This window comes from Myotis brandtii, unplaced genomic scaffold, assembly GCF_000412655.1.
Source record: "Myotis brandtii unplaced genomic scaffold, ASM41265v1 scaffold500, whole genome shotgun sequence".
Taxonomy (NCBI): Eukaryota; Metazoa; Chordata; class Mammalia; order Chiroptera; family Vespertilionidae; genus Myotis; species Myotis brandtii.
In genome coordinates, this window is record NW_005369062.1 from 1678239 (window position 1) to 1688425 (window position 10187).

Genomic DNA, 10187 nt, shown 5'->3' on the forward strand with positions numbered 1-10187 from the left:
GTGGAACTTGTCCTGCTGCTAATTGCTGCTAAAATCTGTGTTCCACCACCCCTTCATTGTTAAGGATTCCTTTATAAAAGTGTCTTGCTTAAGAAAGCCCTCTCTATGCTAAGGAAAAAATGTATTTTACATTTCCTTCTAATATACTTTAACTATTTATGCTACCTGGAACTTATTTTTGCAAGTGGTGGAGAGATTGAAATTTCTTGTTCTCAAAATGCATGGCTGACTCATAACCATTTTCTCTACTGTATTGAGATGTAAAATTTATCATTTACTGAACTCCCATGTAGTCTTGATGTTACACTGACTTGTCAATGAAAATTCCTCAAGTCAATTAGAAAAAAAAAAGCAAGTTGCAGAATCACATGTGAAGTATCATGCCATTTATATCCAACAAAGCAAAACAAAATCCACATATACTCTTACTTATTTGAATACACAACTGATATAGGAAAACCCCAGGCAGAGTCTCTACTTTTCCCTAGGTACTTTGTTGTTCCATTGACTAGTAATCTTTGCTACCAAAACTTTATGTGGTTGCCCAATGCCTCATGTTTACCTATTTTAGGTCTACCTACATAGAAAAGACGAACTCAGCTCTGATTCCAAGTACCTATGAAAAGGGTACTGACAGTTCAGCTTGGGTGCGGTGTCCCTTTTGGCCTATCAACCACAGGGATAGGCAGATAACATGTATAAATTGACCAGAGGGGATTATCTCCACTTTACCCTTCAGAAAGATGAGGTTTAATTAAGTAACTTCTCCATGGCCACATAACTTAAGAAACGGTAGGAGCTGAGATTTTGAATATAGGCCTGTTAAACTTCAAAGCTCATAGGTCTATTAAACTTCAGGGCCCTTGTTATAGATATTAACCCACTGTATGCCATAAGCATCTGTAATTGCAAGCAGTGGACCTTCCCCATACGCCACGCGCATCTATAAAAATAAAAAAATGTTTTCCCTAAGTGGCAGCTCTGACCAACTTTAAAATCACTTTTCATGAGAATTTTCAGCTGAAAATATTAAAGAACACCCAAATTGTAATATATTTATTTCTATAATATTCGTTGCAAATTAATTTTTTAATTAAATTCAAAGTATCAGTGTGTGGGGATGGTTTCTGTTTTGGACGTGTGGCAGTTAACTGGTTAAAAAGCTCAGTGCATAAGCCAACTTGAAGTTTATTTCAAAATGGCATATTTTGTGCCACTTGTACAAAGTATGAAAAGAACAAACTAAAGAATTAAGGTAAAAATTGCCTGGCCAGTGCAGCGCAGTTGGTTGAGCATCATTCCACACACTAAGAGGTCACTGGTTCGATTTCCGGTCAGGGCACATACCCGGGTTGCAGGTTCTATTCCCAGAAGGGGGTATGCAAGAGGCAGCCAATTGATCTCATCGATTTTCTATCTCTCTCTCTCCCTTCCTCTATCTCTAAAAATCAATAAAAATTTTAAAATAATAATTATGGTAAATTTAAGGTACAATTTTAGAGTAGATTATTTTCAAAAGAAAATAACCATTAAGCACATACTTTTAAGTATTGAAAACCTCAAGTCAAATCCCACTATAATTTATTTCCAAAGGTGAGGTTTGAATTTATTCACTGTGGTTAAACTACATTTCATATTTGTTGAAATAAATGGCACTGAAACATCATTATGTAGCTATGTTAATTTATTGTTTACATATTAGGCAGTTTAAAAAAGAATAAAAATCCTGCTCTCTAGAACAGAAGACAATGGAAGGTACTGTTTTTCAACCACATTCATATTAGTTTTAAAATGATTTAAGCTCTTACAATGGCCAATTACTGATTTGAAAACATGGACCTGGTAGAGGATAAATGCTATTTAAATATCAGTTCAAAGACATAAACAATTTTATTATGGTATTTATGTGTGTGGGAAGAAGAGAACTGTTTACTGTATATAACTATCATGTTTCAGGGGACATTATTTAACAGTTAAGTTTTTATATTACAAAACAAGTTTAAGTATTAGTTATTTTAGAAATACCACTGAAAATAGAATGACATTAATTATACTAAAAGAACATAGTAAACTAGTTGACAAACTTTAGCTACCTTAGAGAAAATCTTAATCTGTTGAGATAGACAATATAGGATCTAGCTTTCTGACAAGCAGAAGGCAACATCTATTATGTGAATATTATAAAAGAGTTTACTGCCATGAATACTTAGGTAACCTGGCCAACTCCTGAACTAAGACATATGAAGCCACAACAAACACACACCCAGGAATAATAAAATCCTTATTTCTTATCATAGCTTTATTTCTCTTCTGTTGTTTCAGTCTCCAAATACATCCGGCACAGTGCTGCATTAGGGCGGCATATAAAAGCATCAGTTTCATCCCCCAACTCTGTTAACTGTTCCAATGAAGACACACAAGGATAATGGTCTTTTAACATATCGGGCAACTTAGAAGTCTTGTCTTGAAGTCGCTGAGAACGTCTAACTGGTGTTAGAAACTTGAGCTCTTTAAATGCAGAATTAATTTCGTCAAACTGCATTTTCTTTTTTACACTAAAACAAACAAACAAAAACCCACAAAATTATTCCCAGAGTTAAAAAACATGTTAACATTTTTACTTTGTACTTTGATGCTATTTATCATACCATAACTTGTGTTATAACCATGTGATTGATTGTCTTACAGAGAGGTACCGTGAGCTTCTTGAAATAAGGAATTTATTCTTCTCTCAATTTTTATTATAACTTGTACACAGGAGATACTTGAATATCTGTAGAATTGGCTAATTGTTGAGTTCCAAATCCTATTATTATCAACAATCAGCAATTAAGATGATGTAAAAATTTTGTTTCAAAATGACAATATTTAGGGAAAAGCAAGCAAATGCAGTATTTAAATGGTCATGTCCCAATGATATTCGATTTGTTTAAAACCATTTTGTTAACAAATAGTTCTAAATGGAAGCTAGCTCAAAGATTTTAAAATACCATATTTATTATCCCTAAGCATAAAAACAAATCAGCACATTACATTTAAAAAGCTTACCTTTGCAAGTATGGTGTAGTAGACACATTATATTTAATTAAGCAACCCTCCCTAGTTTCTTTGTTGGGGGTTTTAACATCATTGGTTGGATCTTTTGTTTTGTGTACTTGCTCTTTTTTACAATCTTGAAATACTACATTTCTATGTTTATTTTCCATTTCAGGTTTTCCTGACTCTCGATTAACACCAATATCTTCGATGTTGACTTCTTGGATTTTTTCCTTCGTTGCACAAGCCTCCTCAAGATTTTCTCCTATAGAAATAAATTTATAAGTTATGCTTTTGGTCAAATTTAAGAACAAAACCAGAAAACATTAAATTTATTCATAGGAGCCAAATTTTCAAAATAAAAGAACCAAGCCATCTCCTAACCATTACTTTTCCTGAACAAATATTGCTGACAACTATCTATCTATATACATATTTTTATATATTTTTTAATCCTCCCTGAGGATGTTTTTCCATTGATCTTTAGAGAGAGTGGAAGTGATGAGGAGAGAGAGAAACATTGATGTGAGAGACATATCGATTGGCTGCCTCCCACACCCTGACCTGGATCGAGTCTGCAACTGCGGTACATGCTCTTGAGCAGGGAATCGAGCCCGGGACTCTTCAGTCCATGTTGGGGGGAGGTGGGAGTGGGGATGGGGGTGTCGATGCTCTATCCACTGAGTGAAACTGGCTACGGCTATTTAACAATATTTACCAACACTTGTGTGTCAGAGATTATAGATACAAATGTAAGAACGAAATCATCTCTGTCCTTTAAGAAGTTCACATTCCGTCCTGGCTGGTGTGGCTCAGCTGGTTGGGGGTTGTCCTGTGCCTCAAAAAGTTGCCGGTTTGATTCATGGTCAGTGCACATACCCGGGCTGTGGGCTCAATCCCCAGTAGGGGATGTGCAGGACACAGCCAATGGATGTTTCGCTCTCACATCAATGTTTCTCTCTCTCTAAAAATCAATACAAAATCTTAAAGTTCATATTCCATGGAAGGGACATGCTTGAAAATAATTATAAAACAAGAAAATGGCTATAATTGAGATAAGAACCATAAAAAATAACTAACTTTGTTTGTAGGACAGAAAGATGGCTAGGGAAGGTGTCATGAGTAACATTTATGCTGGGTCTTGAAAAATAAGTACTTGACAAGACCAAGGAAGACAATTTTGGTATGAAGGTTTTTTGGTTTTGTTTTTTAAAAAAAGATCTAGTAAGACAACACTAAAGGGCCAGTGTGCTTAGAATATAAAGGAATATAAAGGTCAGTGGGGAGGAGGTGATGAATTCAGATAAAGAGAAAGGGTCTAGACCAGCAGTTCTCAACCTGTGGGTCGCGACTCCTTTGGCGGTCGAACGACCCTTTCACAGGGGTCACCTAAGACCATCCTGCATATCAGATATTTACTTTACAATTCATAACAGTAGCAACATTACAGTTATGAAGTAGCAACGAAAATAATTTTATGGTTGGGTCACAACATGAGGAACTGTATTTAAAGGGCCAGAAGGTTGAGAACCACTGGTGTGGATTATAATGAACTTTATGTGCAAGAAGTTTGATAATAAAAAAAAATTCACGAGAGACAGAGATACAGTTAGATTTGGTGACAATACAGGATGGTTTAGAATGGCAGGAAATGAAAACTAATAATGTGTGATGGTAAGACAAAGCTGTTTTAATAGTCTAAGCAAGGTGGCAGAGGTAGGCAATGAGAAGGAAGAGCCTAAGTTAAAAGTGTTTTTTTCAGTTAGGAGTTAATAAGTGTATGTATTAGGGGCATCCCTTCAAAAATTTCTTCCTTTGGAGTCTTTAATGACAGAATAATTTTTTCTTTCTTTTATTTTTTGGGAGGAAGAGATGGTGTTATGGCGAAGCAGTAGAGAAAGACAAAGTTTAAAATACAACATGTCAGCTTTGAAATACTTGTGAGACATCTGGTAAATCCATCAAGCTGAGAAGACCTCTAGATTGATTGATAAGAAATTATTAGAGATTTTTACTAAGAGATGTTTTAGTTACATGATAAACGGAATGTTTGTTTTTTTGTGTGTTTCTTTTTTTGGTTAATCCTCACCAGAGAATATTTTTCCACTGATTTTTAGAGAGAGTGTGAGAGGGAGAGACAGAGAGAAATACTGATATGAGAGAGACACATTGATTGGTTGCCTCCTGCATGCACCCCAACCAGAGCTAGGGAATCTGTAACCAAGGTGCCCTTGACTGGAACTGAGTCAGTGGGCTGAGTCATACCGGCCAGGGCTGAATGTGTTTGTTTCTTTAGTGAAAAGATGTTGAAATGGGGAGAGGAATTATGAATTCTTTAATTCAACAAATATTTAAGTGCCTTAACATATGCTAGACACTGCATTAGCACTGGAGTACAATGGTGAGAAAGATCAGACACAGTCCTTGTCCATCAAGTTTACAGTTTAAAAGACAAGACAAACAATCAAGTGCATTAATTATTGCAGAGAAAAAACTGGGAGCACAAAACAGGTGCTTCTAATCTAGCTGGGTGGGGGAGAATAGGTGGCTATCAGGGAAGGCTACCCCAAAGAATGACATTTGAGTTGAGGTCTAAAGGATAAAGAGGAATTAGATTAAAAGTAGAACACTGGCTTGGATAGACCAGAGAAAAAATCGGTAATATAGTCCTTTCTAGAAAATAAAAAAAGAAAGAAATTTAGAGATGTGAAGGAGTGGGAGTGACAAGAGGCTGGAGTCAGGAATTTACCCAGAGAAGTGACAGGGCATTTTGATTACAGCATTGAGAATGGATTAGAGTAAGAGTAGAGAAGTAGGCAAGGTAGGAGACTACTGTTGTAGTCCAGGTAAGAGCTGTAGGTGATCTTGAATACAGTAATAAGAGTAAGGATGAAGAGAAATAGATGCATTTTAAGAGATGCTTACAAAGTTTAATTGAATTTGATTGGCTGAGGAACAGGGGTGGGGGTGTGAGAATGAGGCAGTAAAATATAATCCCAAGACTTCTGATGTAGAGAACTGGGCAGTGTTAGTTATTGAGAAAGGGAACCAAAAGAAAGAAGGTTTAGAGAAAAATGATGTTTTCAAGTGTGGAAATGTGGGCTTGAGGTATCTGAGAGACTCAAGTGGTGCTCGTCTCTCTTACTATTTGTCTTCTATTTCCCAATGCTACTTACAAGTAATCTTAATTTGTAAAACTGATTTTATATCTAGTAATTACATATCTCAGAAAGCCAAGTGTTTATTGATAGCATTGCTTTTTCCATGTAAAGACAAATATTCTACCTGCTAGAAAACATTCCACAGGAAAGATAGAAAACTGAATTCGATTAAAATACCATTTTCTCTTTCTATAGATCTCTAAAGCCAGTGAGAATTATGAGAAAGGCTTTTTTCTCTTAAAAAAAAATGTTTTTATTGATTTTTGAGAGAGAGTAAAGGAGAGAAAAAAACACATGGATGTGTTAAGAGAAACATCAATTGGCTGCCTCCTACATGTTCCCTACTGGGGATTGAGCCCACATGCGCTGGCTCTGACTGGGAATTGAACTGGTAACCTCTTGGTGCATGGGACCATGTTCAATCAATTGAGCCACACCTGCCAGGGCCGAAGCTTTTAAAATGAAATATTTATTTCCACTTTGCTGTCTTTAGTGTGTAAGACTCAGGATTAAGTTGTTCTTTTTATTAATTTTTAAAAACAAAAGTATAATCCTATATAATAAAATCCTAATATGCAAATCGACCCAACGGCGGAACGACCGGTTCTATGACACACACTGACCACCAGGGGGCAGACACTCAGTGCAGGAGCTGCCCCCTGGTGGTCAGTGTGCTCCCACCGGGCTCACGGCTGGTAAGCGCAGCAGCAGTGGCGGGAGCCTCTCCTGTCTCCGTGGCAGTGTGGGGAGTGGGCCTAAGCTGTCAGGCGGACATCCCCCGAGGGGTCCTGGACTGTAAGAGGGTGCAGACAGGGCTGAGGGGGCCCCTCCCCAACCCCCCCAGAGTGCACGAATGTAGTGCACTGGGCCTTCTAGTTGAAATATAACATTATATTAGTTTCAGGTATATAGCAGTATACTGATTCAGTATTTGTAAAACTGTGAAATGATTACCACAATAAGTCTATTTTTTTCTTTTGATGAGGACTTTTAAGATCTATTCTCTTAGCAACTTTCAAGTATACAATATAGTATTATTAACTATAGTCACCATGCTGTGCATTACATCCCCATGGCTTATTTATTTTATAATAGAGGTTTATACCTTTGGATCCCCTTCAACCATTTTGCCAGGTTGGGTTATTCTTAAACTTTTCTCCTCCTTTTGTTTATGGTATAGTAGACTTTCCTGGTTTTTCCTCCTGTTTCCCTGACCATTCCTTCTCAAGTTTCATCATTAAATATAGCTAGTACCATTAGAAAAAATATATCTTCTGTATGTTCTCCTAGGGGCATATTAACAGCAACCATCAATTTAAATATTTGCTGTTGAACTAAACATACTGCCAGTAAAAGAGGACCCCCTCACATGTAGATATTAACCATTAAGCCATACACATATTAACACTACTGAACAGATTTTTGGTAACATGTAACCAAAACGTGTATAACACGTTTAGAATTTCAGTATAATTTTAAATTTTACTTAAAGTTTAGCCCATGACCTAGATCTCTATATTTTAAATTCATTTTGTGTACTGAAAATAAGGATACTTGTAACTAATTTGGAAAGCAATTTAGCAGCAGTCATCAGGAGCCTTAAAAAGGTCAAACTGACACTTTTTAAAATTAATAAAAAATAAAATTAGTGAAAAAAAACAGATACAAACAACAATGATATATAATAGGTGCTCAAATATTTGTGATTAGCTGATACAGAGAGGTATACTAAAAAATTGGAAATAACTGTTAAAAAAAGAAACAAATTAGCTTATACTTATATGTAGTGATTTCTCCTCTCATCTAAAATCCCATATAATAAAAGGGTAATATGCAAATTGACCCTAATAGCAGAACCACTGGGAATGACTGGTCACTATGACACACACTGACCACCAGGAGGCAGACGCTCAATGCAGGAGCTGCCCCCTGGTGGTCAGTGTGCTCCCACAGGGGGAGCTCTGCTCAGCCACAAGCCAGGCTGCCAGCTGCCAGCACAGCGGTGGTGGCGGGAGCCTCTCCCGCCTCCTCAGCAGCGCTAAGGATGTCCGACTGCAGTTTAGGCCTGCTCCCCGCTGGCAAGTGGACATCCCCCGAGGGCTCCCAGGCTGCTAGAGGGATGTCTGACTGCCAGCTTAGGCCCGATCCCCTGGGGAGCGGGCCTAAGCCAGCAGGTGGACATTCCCCAAGGGGTCCCAGACTGCGAGAGGGTATAGGCCTGGTTGAGGAACCCCCCTGAGTGTACAAATTTTTGTGCACCGGGCCTCTAGTAGTTAATATTACCCATGGTTAAAGTTTAATGAACTTACTATGTGCCTAGGAATTTGAATCTTATATACAGGTATGGGCAAAAGTAGGTTTACAGTTGTAATACAAATAAGTAATAATAATACAATAAACTGTTTCACATACTCATAACTTTAAACCTACTTTTGTCCAATGCTGTACATTATTTCATTTAATGGTCCTAAGAATCTTAAGAAAGATCTTAACATTATCCTATTTTACAGAAAAGGGGTTAAATTTCTTGTAAAAGTTCATAGTAACTAACACAAACCTATATCTGAATCTAGAAGATATTTACATTTTAAATACCTGATCACTAATGAATCTCTTATCGCCTCTCAATCTATTCCTAGCAAAGAGAATTTCTAAATGAGTGTCTCTCTAGCATAGAACATATGATCGATTTTATTATTATTTTTGTTAATCCTCACCCCAAGGATATTTTTTTCCATTGACTTTTAGAGAGTGGAAAGGAGGGGGGAAGAGGAGGGGAAGAGAGAGAGAGAAGAGGGAGGGAGAGACAGAGAGAGAGATCAATGTGACATCAATTGTTTGCCTCCTGCACCTGCCCCAACCTGGCTGGGCATCAAACCTGCAACCAGATATGTGCCCTTGACCAGAAATGGAACCCAGGACACAAACTGATGCTCTAACAACTAAGCCATGCAGGCCAGGGCTATGGTAGAATTTAATAAGCAAAAAGTTTTTAGAGGTCTAGTCAAACTGCCTCAATCTTAAGACAGGAAATTAAGTTCTACAGAGGTAAGGTAACTTTCACAGACACTCAATGACAAATTTGGGTTTTGAATGAGACCTCCTAATTAAAAATTCTTACTACAGAAAGCTATTGAATCTCAGAGGTACATCAACAGATGTATGAGAAAAGATTAACCTATATATTAAAAAAATTAAAAATGATAAAAGAAAACGAATTCAGCAAAGAAATTTAATAAAGTCACAATCTACTTGAAGGAAACAAAATGAAACTAACTTACCAAATTTAACTTTTTCTTGACTCTTCATTGTTAGAATATCTGCAATTGCATGTCGCATTTCTTCAATAGGCTTGATTTTTTTTAAATGAAGAGAGCAGACACATGTAAGTTTATATTCTCACACACTACATTGTCCAAGTTTAAAATATTAAATCCAGTGATTAAATTTTATATTATAAAACAAGGCAGTGGTTCTTAGACCACTTATTTTGCCACTCAAATTGAAAAAATACCTGTCTTTTCCAATTTATAAAATAAAAATAAACTTAAGGAATGAGATTTCATCAATTTAAAATTTCCCCCCATAATTTTTCTTAAGGCTTTGGTAACTATTACCGCTTGCCTGATATGAACATTATTAGTAAACAAGTAGCAAATTAATATTATTAATATCTATTAAAGAGCTGATTACATTTAAGTTTACATTAACCTTTAAGTTTATTCCTTGTCTCCTCATTCAAGTACATAGTTATATTTTTGTGTTTCACATGGTATTAAATGTGTCTTTGAACAGCTCAAGATTAAAAAATTCAACAGTTCACTAAGTGTCCTTTATATGCCAGATATTATGCGCACTTTCCATGCACCATGTCTGGGGGGTGCGGGAAGAGACTGGACAAAAATTGTACACCTATGGACGAGGACGATGTGTGTGTGGGGGGAGGGTAAGGGCAGGGGGTGGGGTGGGAACCGGGTGGAGGGGAGCTAT

The 10187-nt window shown here is 36.9% G+C and overlaps 1 protein-coding gene across 1 annotated transcript in view; it reads right to left on the minus strand.

The window, feature by feature from the left end:
* Positions 1-2280: 2280 nt before the first annotated feature.
* CKAP2 (cytoskeleton associated protein 2) overlaps positions 2281-10187 on the minus strand; it is a 17656-nt gene continuing 9749 nt past the window's right edge. Inside the window, exons 8-10 of the mRNA XM_014548290.1 lie at positions 9479-9548; positions 3049-3301; positions 2281-2555 (exon numbers count right to left, since the gene is read on the minus strand). Of these exons, the coding sequence (XP_014403776.1) occupies positions 2300-2555; positions 3049-3301; positions 9479-9548 (579 nt within the window). The 3' untranslated portion in view covers positions 2281-2299. The remainder of the gene's footprint in view (positions 2556-3048; positions 3302-9478; positions 9549-10187) is intronic.